The sequence below is a fragment of the Babylonia areolata genome, chromosome 2, assembly GCF_041734735.1.
Source record: "Babylonia areolata isolate BAREFJ2019XMU chromosome 2, ASM4173473v1, whole genome shotgun sequence".
Lineage (NCBI taxonomy): Eukaryota > Metazoa > Mollusca > Gastropoda > Neogastropoda > Buccinidae > Babylonia > Babylonia areolata.
In genome coordinates, this window is record NC_134877.1 from 65,032,588 (window position 1) to 65,052,655 (window position 20,068).

Below are 20,068 nucleotides of genomic sequence, written 5' to 3' on the forward strand. Positions count from 1 at the left end.
GTGAGGCGAGTTCCGTTTGTCACCCCCAGTTTTAACGATCCCGTGGAACCTTCTCTGTCCGTCTCTCCTTGTGTCTCCATGCCCTCTCTGTCTCTGTCGGTCTTAGTGTCTGTCTCTCACCCTCTCTGTTTTTCTGTCTCTCCCTGTCTTTGTGTCTGTCTGTCTGTCTGTCTGTGCCTGTCTCAGTGTCTTGTCTGTATTAGTGTCTGTCTATCGCTGTCTGTCTGTCTGTCTGTCTCTATATATATGCGCGCGCGCGTGTGTATGTGTGTGTGTGTGTGTGTGTGAACGGTAAATATATATGTATATCTCTTTATATATATATATATATATATATATATATATAAAGAGAGAGAGAGAGGAGGGCGAGAGAGTTGTTGCAAGGATTTAGTTAAGCTGATTATCAAGAAGGCGATGGATAAATCATTTTCTTTTTAGTAAGTTTTGCGAACATTTGCCAGAAGTTACTTTTTTTTAGGGGTGGGATCGATTCTTACTCAGTGCATTCAGGTGAGAAAAGACTGGGGAGCCTCATCTTTATAAGCGCGCGCGCGCTGTGTGTGTCCGTCTCACTCTGTCTCTCTGTCTGTCTGTGCGTGTGTGTGTGGCCACGTGCGCGTGTGCGATATGAATAATTTCCAAGATTTAAAAGGAGGACTACACCACACGCCTGAAGGATTCACTGGGTGATGCATGGTTCGCAAAACGAGGAAAAAGGCATTCCCTATGTATATCATCCATTTTCTGTATGAGAGGTGAGGAAGTTTCGAGAAACCTAACCAGGATGACATTCGATATCATGAAAACAGACCTCCTCAAAGAGGGAAAAGGGAAAGGGGACAATGAGAGTTAAGGGTCTCTAACGAGTACTTTATCAGCCAGTTGCTCCTCCAGAAAAGAGGTCAGCATGTATGGCCCACCAAAGGACAGCTCTTTCCCTCTGTGAAGAGCTCATCAGGCTTGTTACAAGCTCCTGCTGAAGAGAGGAATTCCTGATCAAGCATAGAGCAGCTCCCCATAATTGGGCAGGGACCTCTTTCACGCCAGGAATATGGCTCTCCAGGAGCTGAGGTGAGCACTCAGTGAAAAGAAAAAAAGTGTGAATGAAAGAATGGGACAAATGTGTCTTGAAATCGATAACATTTGAAGGTGTCTGATGCGGCCTCTGAGTGTGGTAATCGACGGGGGACTAAAAGGCACTCTTAATAAGGATAAATTCTAGGATTTCAAAACGAACAACGAAGAAAAAAACTATTAAAAACAAACAAACAACAACAACGTTAGACTGCACTGCAAGCCAGAAGGGATCACTGGATGACACAGGATACATAAGAAGAGAAACTTGAAAAACAAACAAACAAACAAAAAACAAAAACAAACAAAAAACAACAACAAACAAACCAAAAAAAAACCAACAACACAATAACATCCAGCCCAGATGTGCCTTCCTTTTTGTCAAAGGAAAGGGGGAAAACAGTAATAACCTGTCTTGGGTTTACCCCGCTCCCCTAGCTCTACAAAAAATATTGTGCAAACAGGGAAAAATATCATGAACGGTAGATTCTCTTATGGTTGTTATGTAACCCATTTTTTTGGGGATATATATATATATATAATGCACATACAGGCCCAACACTCGGCTTATATCAGGGATTGACATAAGCTTACAGTTTGGCCAACATCAAAGTGAGAGTTGTATGATTAATGGTTTCTCCAGTGCAATGGGAAGTCATTTACAGCTTAGTCTTTTGTGAAGAACTAAGGATCTGGAATTAGGGCTGCAGCATTGGGGGCTAATCGGCCTTTGGGAACCGTCCCAACACCGACTGTCCTAAAACCATCTTGGCTGAGAGAATGGGGATATAACTTGGGCAAGACACTCCACTTTTATTGAATTCTAGCCCAGGTTGTCTGGACAGCAGATGCCTCCTCTGCTGTTACGGTGGTCATAGTCGGACACGACTGACTATTTTGTACATTCATACATACCCAGGTGGCAAGCCATGAACTGAAGAGACACACACACATTGCATGCAGATGCACATCGCATACAGCCTGGATAATCACCTGTCTGCCTGCCTGTTTTTCTGACACAGGCGTTCATACACGCGCACGCAAAAACCGACTCACTCACCCACAAACACGCACGTGGGTGGAGAGAGAGAGAGAGAGAGAGAGAGAGAGAGAGAGAGAGCGTTACGCACTAAACACAACGAACACCGTGAATACAGGAATAAAAGGCTTGGGCTGTGCATTTGATGCTGACGGAGAAGTGAGTTCCAGTTTCACGGATGTGTCTAAGCGTGCGAGCTGATCCATATACATATGTGCTACACCACACCAGTTTGCTATATATATATATATATATATATATATATATATATATATACAGAGAGAGAGAGAGAGAGAGAGAGAGAGAGAGAGAGAGAGATGATCTTCGCACAAACCCAGCAGGCTGGTCAGGGCTTGAGAGCTAGCCCTGGAAGTGAGTGTACCCTGGAGAAGTGAATTCCTCAGGAAGTATGGGTCCATCCCTGTTGCAGGTATGTATCGTGCAGAAGAAGGACACAAAGAAGATGTTCGCCATGAAGTACATGAACAAAGCCATGTGCGCCCGCCACTCTGCCATCTCCAATGTGGTCCGGGAGCTGGACATGCTGACCCGTCTGGACCACCCCTTCATCGTCAACCTCTGGTATGCCTTTCAGGTTAGTCCACACAGTTCCACTTTCACTTTCTCAGGGAGGCGTCACTGCGTTCTGACAAAGCCATATACGCCAAACCACAGATGCCTGACTAGCAGCATTACCCAACGCGCTAAGTCAGGCCTTGAGTGCATGCATATGTATTTGTGTGCCTATTAGAGTGGATTTCTTTTACATGATTTTGCCAGAGGACAACGCTTTTGTTGCCGTGGGTTCTTTTTCAGTGCGTTCTGCACACGGAACCACGGTTTATCGTTTCATCCAAATGACTAGATGCTCAGTTTGATTTTCCAGTCAAACTTTGGAGAAAGGGCGAGAGCGGGATTCGAACTCACACCTTCACGGACACTGTATTGGCAGATAAGCATCTCACCATTCTGCCACCTTGCAACTCAGTCCACAGAGAGAATGATTTAAGATTCAAGATGGTTTATTCATGTAAAGGCCAAGGCCCATTTAGGAGGGTTAGGTGAACATTATTGGGATTATCCACATTTTTAACCATGCACTCTGTCTGTGCTGGAGACTGAATAAGAATGTGTTCATTGGTTCCGTGTAAATGGGTATACAACTCTCGGTCAGATATTCTTGTTTGATACTTCACATTTTTTCCCGTCTGTGATACAAAGAGTGAATGAAGACAGGTTTAAATGTTGTAAACAACACATTACGATACGCGTCAGTGAGTGCGTGCGTGTGTGTGCGTGCGTGTATTACAGTGTATTGTGTGGATGCCAAGCCCAACGCTCGGCTTATTATCACAGATTGACATGAGCTTACAGTTGAGCCAACAACAAAGTAATAGCTGCTTGATCAGTGGTTTCTCCACTGCAGTGGGAAGTCATTTGCAGCTTAGTCTTTTGTAAAGGACTGTGACTCTTAATCCAGGAGGCAAGATTGCACTGGCTCTGTGTGTTGCGGCTTTGGGACCAGTCAGCCTTTTGGGAACCATCCCAACGCCGACTATCCTAAAACCTCCTCGGCCGAGCGCGTGGAGATGTAACTTGGGCAAGACACTCTCCAGTATAATCAGATTGTAGCCCAGATAGTCAGGACAGCAGTTGCCTCCTCTGCTGCTCTGGTAGTCATAGTCGGACACGACTGACTATCATACTAACATTCATCTGTGTAGAGGTTGTCTTTCATATTTTGACATGTGCGGAAATAGTTGTATGCACCTTGTTTTTTGTGTGCTTCTATTTGTTTTGTTTGTTGTTGTTGTTTTTTTTTGTTTTTTATATACAAATCTAATTTTATAGAAATAATGATAATAACAATGATAATTATTAGATAACTCGGGATCATCAAAAATCCATTTGTTCCAAGCAGCCCTGCATTTTTAAGTGACAAATTTACATGCGATTGAAATTGTACTTTTAGTTGGTCCTCAAATGCCCTACTAGACTGCATTCGTATTCCATTTATTCATCAGAAAAGCGCGGTTTTGTTATGTTTTTCTTGCAAAATACATGAGGTTTTAGACCGAGTTTTTAGACTGATCAGAATTGTTAGTTTTATGGTATGATGATATCTGTGTTTAAGATACGGGTGTTTTTTCTGTTCCTACTTAAAAAAATCTTAACTTCAGTTTTGATCAGCTGTGATCAAGCATCTTCTGTGTATGTGTGAGTGAGTGCGTTTGTGTGTGTGTGTGTGTGTGTGTGTGTGTGTGTGTGTGTGTGTGTGTGCTGTTGTTTTTGTGCGTCTGATTTGTGTGTGTGTGTGTGTGTGTGTGCGCGCGTGCGCGCACATGTATGTGTGTGTGTGTTTTGTTGTTGTTCTTGTGTGTGCTGTGTGAGCACACGTGTATGTGTGTGTATGCTTGTGTGTGTGTACCTGCCTGATTGCCCCCCGTCTCTGTGTTTCTGTCACAAGGACGAAGAAGACATGTTCATGGTGGTGGACCTGTTCCTGGGGGGTGATCTCCGCTACCACATGCAGCAGGATGAGCCCTTCGGGGAAGAGCGCGTCAAGTTCTACCTGTGCGAGCTGGCTCTCGTTCTCGATTACCTCAGGACACAGAGGATTATACACAGGTAATGAACGGTTCCACATTCACTTCACTGCTCTGTTGCCTCAGTCTGCATGCCTTCACACCCCAAACCCCTTTTCTTGTACCAGTTCTTGGCGTCTGTCTGCGGTCAAAAGACGATGTAGCTACTGAACGCGTATGGAAGAAAGGACGCTTCTCAAGGCCGTGGATGTGACTTGTATTGATAAAGTCCTGGACTTCTGTTTCTTCTGCTGCATCAATTGCTGCTATTACTGGTACTGATAATGCTACTGCTGCTGTTTCTACTACTGCTACTACTACTACCACCACCACTATCACCGCCACTTCAACTACTTCTACAGATGCTGATGTTGCTATCATAAACCGGAGGACTCTGGGTATTGCAGTTATGTAGACAGGGGCTATTTGATTTATTCTTTAAAAAGCCAGTAAAGGATATATTATCAGTTCTACTGATTGAGATAGTAACTCTCTTTCCGGTCCATAAAAAGTACCTTAAAATTGAAAAAATACAAACCTCTTTGATCGTGGCTAAAGCTCTAAAGAAACAGCATATGTTTCAATTTCTCCAAACGCCTTTCGGCTACTTTCTCATTGAAATGTAATGCCGACAATCAGCCCCAAGAGGTGTTTTAATCCATAGCTTTCAAAATGCTCTTAACAAATCTTGAACCTCCCAGTGGGATCATTCACCGGGATCAGATCGTCTGTTCTGGAGATTTATAATGAATATCTAGATCGATGTCACAAGCAGCGCAGCTGTCTCTGCTGGGAGTAAAATTTCAAAAGGGAAATGTGATTTATCGTTTTGACTTTGTCAGCAGTTTAAAATCTGAGATCACAATTGTGTGTGTACACGTTAAAACAAAAGAACGGTATACGGCATGCGTACACACAGACAGACACACACATACGCACACGAACATAAACACACACGCACAGACACACTGATACACCGCGCGCGCGCGCGCACACACACACACACACACACACACACACACATCCGCACACTGTAATGCAGCTTACGTCAACGTCTGTGGAATGACGTAATGTATTGGACTCATGTGGTTTTCATTTTTGCTTTGGTTCAAGTCCATGTGATCAAACAAATTTTGAGCGTATATATATATATATATATATATATATATATATATATATATATATATATATTTTTTTTTTTTTTTTTTTTTTTTAATCTAAAAATATTTTATTGGCCCTGATAAAATGTGACACAGGCCTATTTGCAACTCTTAGATAACGCCAACCTCATAATTATGTTCTCGCCCTGGGTCAAGGTCCCATTATAAATATGTCGGCCGTATTGACATCCGTTCCACCCCTTACCTCCAGCCATTCCAACCCCTCCAGTTAAAATGGTGCAGTTTGGTGCAATGATGTTAAATCGTCAAAATATTGTATCCGTTTAGACATTGATTTGATTTAAAACTGACAGGATACTGGGTTTGATGAAATCTGTCCTTTACATGGAAAAAACAAACGAACAAAAAAACACTTGCAGTACTTCCCGAGGAATAAACGAAGAAAAAGAAACAACAATAACAACAACAGAATTCCCAATAACTCAAAGGATTTACCCCACACTTTACATTTCTCATATAATAAGTAATTAGCGATTTAGTGGACCCCAGTTAGTGATAGATTTATTCATTCCTTTCAAGTTTGACCTTTCCCCGTGAACATCAGTGAAGACCTGGGCAATCATGACCAATTTTCTGTGTGTTTTGCGTATATCATCCCGACGTGGAAAAGGTTATAATTATGGCCTAACAGTACCTATTTTCATCGTGAGTGTTATTGATTTGGGGCATCTTTTTTATGAAAACGGCGTCCATAATTATGTAGTTTTTGAAGTAATGTCCGTGCCCCGTACCACATTTGCTCCACTTTGCTGCTTAGCAACCACGATGGTGATGGGGCTGAAATCGGTTGCCGCCGGTGAGGTTAATGTTCCATTGACATGAAGTGTCAACAAACACAATCACTGGTTGCCAAGCAGATGTGCACACTGTTTTTCTGGATCTGCTCCATGTGTCATCCGTTCTGGCTGAAAAGTAAACAGTGAAGCAGTATTTCAGTCACTCAGTTTGTCAGAGATAGGATAGGAGATACAATAAAAGCATGACGTTGAAGCCATATGAGGTGTTTGAGTTCGTGCATAAAAACATTAAAAGGTTAAAGGCCCCATAGCCTTTTACGTCCATAGGGCAGTGAAATCATACCCACTACGTCTATGTCCCGGCATAGGAAGGCGGTGCCTGATCCTCTCCTTCCGCTGCTTTTGACCTTCCCCGACCGAAGTCAGGTATACACATACCCATTCAACACCTGGCTGGAGTGAGGAAAATCGGAGTAAAGTGCCTTTCCCCAAGGACACAACACCATGCCTCGAACTTTGATCACTGGGTTAATGTATAGAGAATATCAGTATCACTGACAGTCCAGACTCCATTGGATAGTCACACTTGAGAGTTATCTTTTTTGCCATTATATATATATATATATTTTTTAGTGCAAATTAATTCATTCTTTTAGTAAGATACATGCAATGTAGTAAAATGCAATGTAGTAAAATGTGTTATGCGAAAAACAAGAAAATTATGTGACATGGACACCACAAAATATAAATTGTGTAAGAGTTATCTTCTTTTAATTATATAGTTACATGTATTTGTAACATTTCAGACATTTGTTTCTTTTTGTGGCCTCAGCTGCATGCAAGATCAATGAGTACATTGCATCACTCTTCTTTTCCATTTTAAGTAAGTGCTGTATGTGTTTTTCTTCACTGCTCCTAGAAAGAAAAAAAAATCAACGCACACACACACACACACACACACATCAATCATGCACATTTCTTTCTCTATGTGATTTTATAATGATGGACAAATTCTGTGTTCTTTAACGTTCAGCAAGCAGATCTCGTCTGCATCCGTTGAGGTGTACAAGAGAGCTAACAGATGTGGTCAGGATAGGACCTGAGGTCCCGATTTGTAAATATTTGTGGTGCAGCTTTTTTGTATGTTGAGAGTTCAGAATTCCGTGCCCAGATCTAAACCTGGCGGTTTCGTTAACGCACTGATTAACGTCATGGATTGTTCGACGAGGACTGGCAGCCAGTGTATCTGCATACTCACGCAGTCACAGAATATAAGAAAATCACAGAGACACGAACACACGCACACGCACGCACGCACACACACACACACACACACACACACACACACACACACACACACACACATATATATATATATATATATATATATATATATGTGTGTGTGTGTGTGTGTGTGTGTGTTCGTTCTTTAGTTTAGCGTCTTTTCACTATTAGTGATATTAGACGATGTAAAAAAAAAAAGAAAAAAAAAGAAAAAAAGGGGGGGGGGGTGGGGGGGGGGGGGTAGGGAGAGGGGAAAGAGAAGTCAGAATAAAACATAGAAGGTAGAAAACTACTAAGAAATGCATAACTAACATGAAATTAGCTTAAATAGCTTTAACAGTAACAATTCAATAATGATGATAATAACTAAAACCATTAACATGATTATGAAGTACATTAAAGGAATGTAGAAATAGGGAGGCAGGTGGCGCGAGCTGACCAGGCAGTCATCCATGGTGCCCCAACGACCCACCCACGGGTCAAGGGATAGATGAGATGATGAGATGAGATGAGAAATAGGGCGATGAACTAATGCCCTTTGAATGTTCAACCAAAAGAATCTCGTGTGTGTGTGTGTGTGTGTGTGTGTGTGCTCGCGCACACATTCTAGCGAATGTGAGCGCACACAGTGGCACCATTTCGCCTTTGCAGTTTTGTTTAGGAAAACACAGAAAGGAGAAGACAACACGTTATTATTGATATGATATAGAAAAATATTTTGTAAAAAATTTTTTGTTATGCTATTTCTTTTATATTTTGTTTGTTTGCTTTTGAATTATTCGTTTACTTGTTTTATATATCAATGTATTACTTGATTTTGACTGAATTCTTTCTTTATTCGTTATTTATTTCTAACGTCTTAGTATGGAAACCACGAGTCCCCAGGCACACAGTAGAAGCATCAGCTCTCTCAGGAAACGTTCCACTAAAACCTCTTTGATCTTTCATGCATTGTACAGTATGGTCAGGCAATATCATATTTTGTTTCCTGTTGCATATGACATTATAAAAACGCGCAGGGTGTGGCCCAAATAAAATCAAGTTCAGGAGAAACGGCCGCACTTTCTGGATGCAGTTCAGGCATACGTGTCATGCGATTTTGTATCAAGGCCATCGGGCAGATTCACCACACAGGGGTGATGCGGCGAGAACAGGGTTGGCCTCCGCTATCTTGATCAGAGGCCAAATTGATAATAATAGTAATAACAATGATAATAATAACGATAATGGATACTTATAAGCACTCTGTCCACAACATTGCTCTAGATGCTTTACAGAACTCCTAATACTCTACTCAACCCATTACATTAATGTTGCATATAGGCATACGCACCAAATGCACATTGCAAACTACACACACACACACACACACACACACACACACACACACAAGAATACATTCATGAAATACAGTTTACTGAGGCCATCTGCTTCTATAGATCAACATATGGCTGTTTCATCTGTTTGTCTAGTTTCTGCACAGTCTGCATTGTCTTATCTAGACAACAACAACAAAAACAACAACAAAAAACAAACCTTGTTCTGAATCATACATTTTAATCTGTGTAGAAAATCATATGTCCTTTTGCCCAAAGCATACCAAAAAATTCGGTGCCTAAACGTGGCAACATATTTTATTCATGCATGCTGAGAGATTTTTCCAACAATGTTAGGGATTTTGTTGTTTTTTCTTTAATATTAGAGTCAGCCAGACGGCTGGGAGGTTTTAGACGTCATGTGATGCCTCAGCAGTTGCAGTTCCACGATAGTCAGTCCGGCTGCGATTTTTGAGAGAGAGAGAGAGAGTAAACACACACACACACACACACACACACACACACACACGTGACCGTTCCGATTATCTCAATATTTTCCAGGCCGAAATAAATGGGGGGAAGAAACAACAGCTACAAAAAAAGGGTTGTTATCTCTTTATCGTTGACAGCAATGTATCATTTTACCCATGGGGAGAGAGAGAGACCGACAGACAGATAGATAAAGATGGAGAGAGAGAGGCAGACGTGAATGGAGAGAGGCAGACAGATAGGTGGACATGGACAGGGAGAGAGACAGACATGGGCGGAGAGAGAGAGAGAGAGGGGGGGGGGGCAGAGAGACAGACAGACATGGGCGGAGAGAGAGAGAGATGGGGGGGTGGGGGCGTGGGGGGGCAGAGAGACACAGACATCGGCGGAGAGAGAGAGAGGGGGCGGGGGGGGGATGGCAAACAGAGAGACAGACATAGGCGGAGAGAGAGGAAATAAACACAGAGACAGACAGACATGGACGGAGAGAGAGAGAGAGAGTGGTAAACAGAGAGAGAGGCAGACAGACAGACAGACTGACAAACAGACAGCACATCGCCGAGGGACGTAGAACAAGAGGTGTTATGGGAGCATTTCCAGCTTTATTTGGAGCAGTTGTCGGCCTTATCGATCCTGTGTCGCTGGTTCACAAACCGGTGTCACAGTTTTCTGTCGTGCAGGCACTGTTTGTATTGACAGAGGTGGGGACAGAGAAAACAGGACACGGCGATATTATAACTTTGTTTTGTCTCTCTTTGTTTACAGGGATATCAAGCCAGACAACATACTGCTTGACGAAGAAGGTAAATTGTGTGTGTGTGTGTGTGTGTGTGTGTGTGTGTGTGTGTGTGTGAGTCTGTCTCCTACCTTCCCGTCCTTTCTTCCCCCCCCTTCAAGGCCTGACTAAGCGCGTTGGGTTACGCTGCTGGTCAGGCATCTGCTTGGCAGATGTGGTGTAGCGTATATGGTTTTGTCCGAACGCAGTGACGCCTCCTTGAGCTACTGAAACTGAAACTGATCTCCCCCCCCCCAACTCTCCCTGCTTCTGCTGTGTGTCTGTGTGTGTGTGTGTGTGTGAACGTCCCTGTTTTTCACATGGCTTTGCTTGTGTGTGTGTGTGTGTGCGTGCGCGCGCGCGCGTATGTGTGCGCGTGCGGGCGTGTGTGTGTGTGTGTGTGTGTGTGTGTGCGGGCGCGCGCGCGCGTGTGTGTGTGCATGCGGGCGTGTGTGTGTGTGTGTGTGTGTGTGTGTTTCACATGATATTGCTTGTCAGGAACAGCAATAATAGTGGAAGGCGTGGATAAATTAAAAAAAAGTAAAAGAAAAAAAGAAGTAATTGAGCAGGATCATGGAACAAAACCAGCAGTCTTAATTAGATACTGGCACAGTGGAAGATTATGCTGTTAGCAAAAGCAGCATTCACGACGCGTCGTTATGCACAGCCGTCTGACCCCAGGGTTGACAAGCAACCTGCGTTTGATCTGAAAGCTTTATCTCTCCACTCCCCCCTCCACCCCCACCCCCGCCCCCCTGCACCGAACCTCTCACTCCTCTTTCTTTTTTTTCTTAATCCATTTTTTAACCAGTTTGTTTCCATTGATTTCCAACCTCAAACATAATTATGTAATTGAGGATTTTTCAACGATTGGCAGAGATGTTTTCAGTGATGGGCGTACCCAAAAGAACGTGTTCCTGTAGAGTGCTCTATTATCGCCTCGGGGTATTTTAACGATTACATCATCACCATCATTGGAGCGCGAATGTTAGTTTTACCAAAAAATGTCATTGAGTGAATGTGTTTGCTCAAGCACCCGCTCAGACCTTTTTAATTTAATTTTTTATTTATCTTTTTTTATACTCCATTTACAATTATGATTTTTATCCTCCTTTTTTGACAGACGTAAACGTGTTTTGATTTACCATACAAATCCTCAAGGTAGAGGGACTCCAGTCTCAAAAACTGTATTACTCAAAGGTAAAGTTTTTTAGGGATTGCCTGGTCTTACAATCTGTCCCTGTGGCACAACCACCACCACCACCACAACCACCAACGGGAATAACAACAATAAGAAGAAAAAGAAGAGGAGGAGGAGGGAGAGACAGACAGGCAGACAGTGTCATCTTCAAGAAACCCACTTTCTGCTGTCTTCGCAGCAATTGTCTTATTATTTGGTGAATACGGTGTCATTTTCCAGCCGAACTGTGTGTTTTTCTCCGTTGTCAGAAAGAGAAAGGGAGTGTCAGTGTACTTGTGTGAACATGTCCCACAAACCTCAATCTTCCTTTGTCCCTCTAAGCAACCGTGGGCGTGCTTGAGGCCTTTTCAGTGATATTCAGTATCCCCACCTTCTGGAAATTCGGTGATGCCAGAAATTTCCTCTTTTTCTGTTGCTGTCTTTGTTTCTGGTGTTTTCGTTTTGCTTCTGTCGTCTTTCCATTTCATATCTTTCGCTTTGCTTTTCCATTCACCTGTTGTTTTCGTTGTTGGTGGTGATGGTGGTGATGTTTTTGTTTTTAAAGATAACAGTTTTGAATAGTTTGGAGCCTTTTGTGGACTTGATGATCGGTCACTCTTGTGTTGTTTTATTTTGCACCAGGATGTATGAATTTCCCGTTAGTATTATTTGTTGTTTTGTATCTCTGTATTTATGTATGATTTTGCGGATTGCATTATAGTAACTGCTGTGTTAAGGCTTCTGTTTATTACTTTTTAAAATTCCACTGGTAGACAAAAGACTGAAATGGTCAACGTCAGAGGGATGTTCTCGGTTTATATCTAAAGATATGACCGACTGAAATGGTCAACGTCAGAGGGATATTCTTGGTTTTTGTCTAAAGATACGACCGTACTTATGACCAGTTTTCTTTTCCACATTTCTTTCATTTCATGCACAATGGAATCCCCACCCCCACTCTTTCAATCTTGTCCTCCGAAGTTCGAAAATGAAATCGAGATAATTGAAAACGTTGTTCCTTTCAGGATCATATTTTCCTTTCCCATGCTTGGCGTAAACCAGGCCGTCCTTTTTTTCGGTATTTATTGATTTCTTGAACCAAGTCTGATATGCGGAGTTGGGGTGTGAGTGGGGGTGGGGGTGCAAGAGGGCAGTCTTTGCGGAACACACCACAGAAGACGTTGTGGAGAAGAGAGGGGAAAGGATGGTGAGGTATACCTTGCAGCACTGAAACGTGCTTGAAACGTAACACTCGTGTCGATCCAGCATGCAGAAGAAGCGTGCGATGTAAACGCAGTACCCCGGGGTCCAGAACCCCTGTGGGATTTCCTTCACAAGGCCCACTGTTGGACTTTCAGAGAAAGAGGCTTTCAGTTTTAACTTAACACGAACTTTGACCGGCTTTCGGCAAAACTAGTATCAGGGAAGGGGCTCACTCACACGCACACATACGTACACACACGCACACAAACACTCACACACACGCGCGCACACCCAAACACGCACGTACGCAACGACACACACACACACACACACAGACGCACGCACGCGTGCGCGCGCGCGCGCGCACACACACACACACACACACACACACACACACACACACACACACACACACGTGTGTGTCCTGAAGATTAGGAATAGCAGGCTGTCAATATAATATCCTTCTTCACCAACAGGATAACAGGCGACAACGGCACAGAGTTAATACTCCTGGAGAACAAAGTCTCACAGTTAAGCCACCCACCATGAAATCCTACGAACGAACTTGTTCATTCCACCATCTTCGCAGCTTTCCTGTCAGACTCATCCCCCAGCCGCATACTCAGTGTAGCTGTACCACACTGTGAACACTTTTGACCTGGTGAATTCCCCCACACAAATGTTCTCAACAACTCCTTACTTTCTCTTCAGAAGGAGGTTGTAGCGCACAAAGGGCCAGTCACAAAGTTTTTAACCCGAGGATCTTTTCGCCAACTTTTCCACCCTCAGAAGTCGTGGGAAAAGGAAGTCAGTCTTTTTAGAACAGGTTTCCAAGCGTTGTACCGGAGAAGAAAGGGGTGGTGAGCAATGCTTTGCAGCTCTGAATTCCACGTCTTGAAAGGAACCCAAGATCAGCTTGTAGGAACAACATGCGGTTTCTAAAGTAGTACACCAGTCTGGAACACACTGAGAGTTGCAAGTCTTCTGTTTGATACGGGCCACTTTCGGTTTCGCATTAAAAATATTTCAGTGTGAATTAAATGAGCACGAGTATAAGTTGCGTGCGCGCTCGTAAACATGCCCGTGTTTGGTATTTGCCAAATTAGATTGAAATAAGTTTATGGAGCTCTACCATTGTCATACATAGTTATTTTCTCGAGTGACATAATTTCATTTATGGGCGTTCCTAATAAGTGTCTTGGCAGGTGGTGACCTGCATATATTAAATCAGAACAGGCACAACTGAACAACGCCGAAGTGTATGAAATTTTAATTTGTATTCTCCAAAATTAAAAAAAAAAGAAATCGTTGGAAACGCTGTTTTTTCTTATACTTTCCTTTCCCGTGCTCAAAGCAAACCAGGCCAACCTTTTCTTTCCGTGTTTATCGATTTTTTTAACATGTAGTTTGGGGTGGTAGAGGAAGGAGGAGAGAGGGGGAACTCTTTGCAAGAGGTATACTGGAGATAAGAGAGGGAAGGATGGTGTGGTTTAGCTTGCTGCTCTGAATTTCACATCTTGAAACACGAAAACGCGCCAGATCAGTTTTCAGGTGTTGATGCAGTACGGCCTACATCGGCCCAGAACGCAAATTTCCTTTCCATGGTTCAGATTATATGTTTCAAATTTCAAGGGGCCGACTGTATGGAATAAAACTTCGTTTTTAGGCTGTGTGGCTTTACCCTTACGCAGATTCTGTATCAATGCGTGTGCATTATACACATCTCATGCTTCAGCGGGTGGGAAGAGAGGGACACATCAGCACACACACACACACACACACACACACACACAGAGCGCACCCCTCCCCCACATACATACAGAAAGAGAGATGGGGTATTCTTCCAGAGGATAGGAGATGCGAAAAGGTTTTTCTGTTTAGTATACACTTCTACTCAGTACACGTCTACATTGCGAAAGATAAATCGTGGAAGCATAAGGTTTGCTTCACAGGGGGAAACAAACAGACAGACAGGCAGGCAGGCAGACACAGAGACACATGGAGACGATTTTAAGGCAGTATGAAGTACGACGTAAAAAGTAACTTATGAGATGGGAAAGTGAACGCCTACTGGAGACGTAGTGGAGCGTGAGGGAGTTGAGCGGAACTGATACGTCACTTCTTGGGATTTGAATGCAAATCTCGGTGGAGTGTTTAGAGGACCGATGGCACACAACGCTCTGAGCATGGGAAAAGAAAATCTTATCAGAAAGAGCGGCGTTTCCAACGAATTCAGTTTCAAAATTTAGAGAAGACAAGGTAAAATTTCAGTATGGAGAGAATATCAGTTAAAACTTGGAAGAGATGGGTGGGGACAGAATGACTAGGCAAGACATGACATGGGAGGGAAAGGGGGAGGAAGGATCTCTCTCCATGACGGATGAAATCAAAACCACTCAAAAACCCACAATTAAAACCACTCAAAAACGCACACAAACGTTTTCCCCTTTGCCCCAGGGCGTGATGTAAAAAAGCATAATCATTGCTAATTCCCTTTCCCTCTTTAAACAAAAGCGAATTTCTGGAAAACTGATGGATAATCTTTTTTTTTTTTCTTTGTCCGTCGTCCAGATTTGATATATAACGAATCGATTTGTGATTCCGAACGGTAAACCTATTGATTAAATGTTTCTCAGTGCTGAATGAAAAATATTAGTAGGTATGACTACCTTTACGTCATTTTTTTTCTGCTGTATAACCAGTCCCGTCCCCCTGTGGTTAAGGCTGGGCTCTCGATGGAAAACCGCATTTGGGGTAAAAGGAAGGGAGAGTATGTGTGCGTATGGGAGGCGAGGGGGTGGGGGGTAGGGGGGGGGCGTGGGGGAGGAAGGAGGTGGGTGGTTGAGGGAACATTTCTCCCGTGAGGCCAGCCCAGACCTTTTGGCACAGAAACACAGACGTTGAGTAAAGAGTGAGGTTGGGGCTGCCTGTTAAAAGCTGTCATTTAAAACTGACGGAGATGTCCACGTTAAATGGCACCGCTTTGGGCATACGTTTAAAACTAATTCGGTATTTCCATCAGTGTTGTAATACACTGCAGGATTGATAATGACAGTGGTAATGTGTCGACATTGGCATTGAGTTCTGTCTTTTGTTTTATCTCTCGCGCATTTGTATGCACACACACACACACACACACACACACACACACACACACACACACACACACACCAGTTCAGTTCAGTTCCTCGAGGAGCGTCACTGCGTTCGGACAAATCCATATACGCTATACCACATCTGTTAAGCAGATGCCTGACCAGCAGCGTAACCCAACTCCTCTATGGTATGAGAAAAATCTTCTTTACCAAACACACACACACACACACACACACACACACACACTCGAGAAAGGTCGCTTGTCCCTTTTCTGGGAGAAGAAGGAAACCCTTACATATGTCCAGCTTTCGTCCTTGAGACGAATTTGGGCTCCGTGAGATCCCTGAAGACAGGAAGGCCATTGAGCAGACCCCAGACAGCCTTCATCGACTGAAGAGTTGGCGATAGCAGTATGAAACTTTATTGCACTGCTCATTTAGACCTCCTCGTGACTACCACCGTGTCCTCATAAATCAGGTCATCCGCTCTATGCTGCCCGATACCGGGAGGCGATTCAATTGTTTTTCAGCATGCACACTTGGTTACGTCACGCTCGCGCGCGCACACACAGTGCCACACAACAAAACAGCACATAAGCGCGAGCGCGTACTTTTATGCTTATGAAGGTCACCAGATGGAAACGCAAAGGGGATGATGAACAAAAAAATCATATAAAATATATGTATTGTTTCATGTGAATCATAAAGTGGGAGGGAAGGAGAGAGAGAGAGAGAGAGAGAGAGAGAGAGGCGTTTTTTTGGATGTTATTGGATTTGGGTTTGTTGAGAAAAGACGAGTTGTTGTTTTTTTCTACAACGGAATATGAAAGAAAGGAGATCAATGGATAACGCGCAGCAGAGTTAGTGTAGCTGACGAAGATGGAGACTGGAAAGAGAAAATGTGTTAGCCATAGGATTTTGTTCTTCTGTGTTTTTTGGGTTGTTTTTTTTCTAAGCTGCAAAGGTGATAATGACTGGAAGGTTCCACAAAGGGTAGGGAATCGAGATGCGGGAGAGAGTTTGCTGTTTGTTCTTTTACCAACACATGATCAAAGGAGAGAAATCTTGGAAGCAGAGTGAAAAAAAAACACAACAAAAAGCAAAGGAAACAGTTTGATTTTTATGTAGTTTGATTTTCAGCTTTTTGATGTCGGCAAGACAATCTAGCGAGGACCAAAAGAATTACAAACTTCACAAAAGGTAAGGACCACTTCATATAGCATGCTTAATTTCACAAAATGTCAGCAACAACAAAATTCAAGACATAATTTGAATCATGCAAGCTGCATATTGCCTACCACTCGCCTCTCTGACCACACTAACAACGGCTGCTTCGGGAACACGTACACCATGAACAGATTGAATATGTTTTTGAAAAATACTGATGTTTCAGCCAAAAAATTTAGTTACTCGGTGGTTTATGAATGAAGCAAGAAAGCACCTGATCACAAATGGTACTCATTACCTTGGCTGCATACACCACTGTTTACCGGAAATTCAGTATAGTTTCACCATGCCCAAAGAAGAAAATAGAGCAAGTTCCGAAACAGTCCTTAACTTTTTGAGAACCCTGTACAATTGCTCGTCCTGGACAATGAAAGCTGTATATCCTTTTTTTATGCCAGGGGAGAGAAAGTAACGGGTTTGTAAGAGATATTTTGTATTCCAAAGTAACCAGATGGCATACACGTGGCTGAATGATAACACCAGTGTCCTGGAATAGGAGCGACAGATTATGACTTTCATTCTCTTGAATTTTCATTCCTGCATTCCCATGTGTGTGTGTGTGCGTGCTTACGCGCAAGTGCGTGCTTTGTTTGTTCTGTTTGTCGGCGTGTGCCTATATTTTTCTTGTTTGGTTTACGTTTTCTTTTCTTTTTTGAAGAGTGAGCACATATGTGTTCATCAGAATGTCATGGTGTTAGCCCGTGCCTGGCACGACTCTCCTCACCCCCACCCCTCCCTACCCCATTTCTTCCGACCTCCTTTCCCACCCCAACACTGACCTACCTTTCTTCAGTAAAAGTCATTTTCACAAATTTTGGAGTGGAACTTTCCTTTCCACCTTACCTATAACCAACCCCCCTCCCCCAATCTTGTTTGTATACCCTTCAGTCTGCTCTCAGTAATCATTGGAAGCCCGGATGTCTTCGTCAGAAAGGTTCATACCTTGTTTCTCTTTTGCCTTAATTCTCACAAGCTAGCTGTCAGTGTTTTCTGAAATGTATTTTCAAATGTATTCCATAGGCTTGGCACAAAAGGCAGTGTATTACTTGGTACAGAAGACGGTATTACTTGACAGTATATACCTGGCAGTATGTTGTCCAGTCTTGACGAGAATCTTCCGCACATTTCTGTTAACAAGATCATTTCTTGTTGGGCCGAACACACCTTCTCACATATTCACACACACGCATGTACTTACATGTATCACGTGGGATCGCATCACACTTCACCACGCTGATGAATATATATATTTTTTGTCCCTCGATGTAACGGGGTGTTGAATTGGATGAAACTGGTCATGAACTGTATCGAAGAAGAGAATGGTTGAACTGGATGAAACTGGTCATTAAATGTATTGAAGATCAGGAGCGTTGAATTGGAAGAAACTGGTTTTTAAATTTGTCAGACATCAGCAGCGTTGAACTGGATGAAACTATTCCTTAAATTTATCGAACTTCCCTCCGATGGATGGGTTTGTTCAATACACGAGTTGTACGCATATCTGTGTACATGTTCACGATGTAGGGAGAGAGAGAGAGAGAGAGAGAGGGGGGGGGGGGGGTGGAGTGGTCGTTTTGGTGCTGTTACTTTGTTGTCTGCCTTGTATTTCAGGACACTGCCATTTGACAGATTTCAACGTCGCCACGCAGCTCGAAGAGGGTGAACTGGCCACCGCCACTTCAGGAACACGACCTTACATGGGTGAGCTTAGTTCTTTTGATAAGACCCTGCTCTAGCTCGGTTGTTTTTCCAGCCATTTTGATAGTAGTCATGTCCTAGCAGAGGTACGTTTGTAATTAATCGCTTGAAATATTATTTGGGGACACCACGAGTACGTTTTTTGTTTTTTTTGTTTTTTATTAATATAAGATGTCACGATTGCTTTTTATGTTGTTAATGTAAGCTGTTGGTGTCGAATACTCGTGTAGAATTTGTTTTGATTTCTTTAATATTATTAGGATTTTCTTTCCTCACCCCTCAAGAAGATGTATGAATGTGTGTGACATTAATTCAGGTGAACGTTCACAGAGGCATGTGCGAATCAAGGTAGAAAAACAATACTAACGTTTGTGTAACAGTCAAATTCCGGTGTGAAGGTACGAATCGCAGACATGCTAGTGCAGTCGACCTGTCGCTGTTCGGACTCGGCATTGATGAACTAACTGTGGAATGAGATGGGTTTTAAGTAATTACAACAACAACATTGCATTGTGTAATGGGCGTTATATCTTTGAACGGTGGGATTCAAGCGCCAGTTCAGCGGTTGGCTCCAGATTGAAGATAAGGTCAGTTAGTTCATGTCACATTCTGCCCACGAGCTATTGACCCTGGACAACAGGGCCGCGAGTGTATCTGATTTTCCCACAGTTTGCATTTCGCTGTCAGACTTGGCCAATGGATTTCGTCGTTGTTGTTTTTATTGAAGTGACATCAAACCCACCTCACAAGTGACTGCATTGATATCTAATTTACGGACGAAATATCAAATCATTATCAGACTTAAGAAGCATTTTCAAATAGTATGTTTCATTGTTACGATTAGTATGGCCCGATTTTGGGCAAGACTTACGTGTGTACCTGGAGGCAGTTCTCTTTCTGTCGATCATAGGTGCTTTTGTTTGTTAGTTTTGTTTCATTATTCGTCGTCGTTGTCTTCTTTTTATCCTTCTCCTCATAATAATCATCATTATTATTTTTACCATTGTTTTGATTCTAGTTTGCAAGTTAAGACAGTTTGGGCAATAGATTTAGCTAATTAACAAGCGAGATTGATGATAGAAGACAATCGATTTTCACAATAAGAGGAATCGAATTGTCTATAACACGAGCCAGGTAACATGAGCCAAAGAGTTTGACAGGAAAAACAAACTACGGCAGGAAAGT

The 20,068-nt window shown here is 42.9% G+C and overlaps 1 protein-coding gene across 3 annotated transcripts in view; it reads left to right on the forward strand.

Moving 5' to 3' along the window:
* Nucleotides 1–20,068, forward strand: part of LOC143276312 (serine/threonine-protein kinase 32A-like) — a 152,609-nt gene that overhangs the window by 92,788 nt on the left and 39,753 nt on the right. For all 3 annotated transcript variants that reach the window (XM_076580818.1, XM_076580833.1, XM_076580825.1), the window contains exons 3-6: nt 2,544–2,708; nt 4,581–4,741; nt 10,471–10,508; nt 18,797–18,886. In XM_076580818.1, the coding sequence (XP_076436933.1) occupies nt 2,544–2,708; nt 4,581–4,741; nt 10,471–10,508; nt 18,797–18,886 (454 nt within the window). The remainder of the gene's footprint in view (nt 1–2,543; nt 2,709–4,580; nt 4,742–10,470; nt 10,509–18,796; nt 18,887–20,068) is intronic.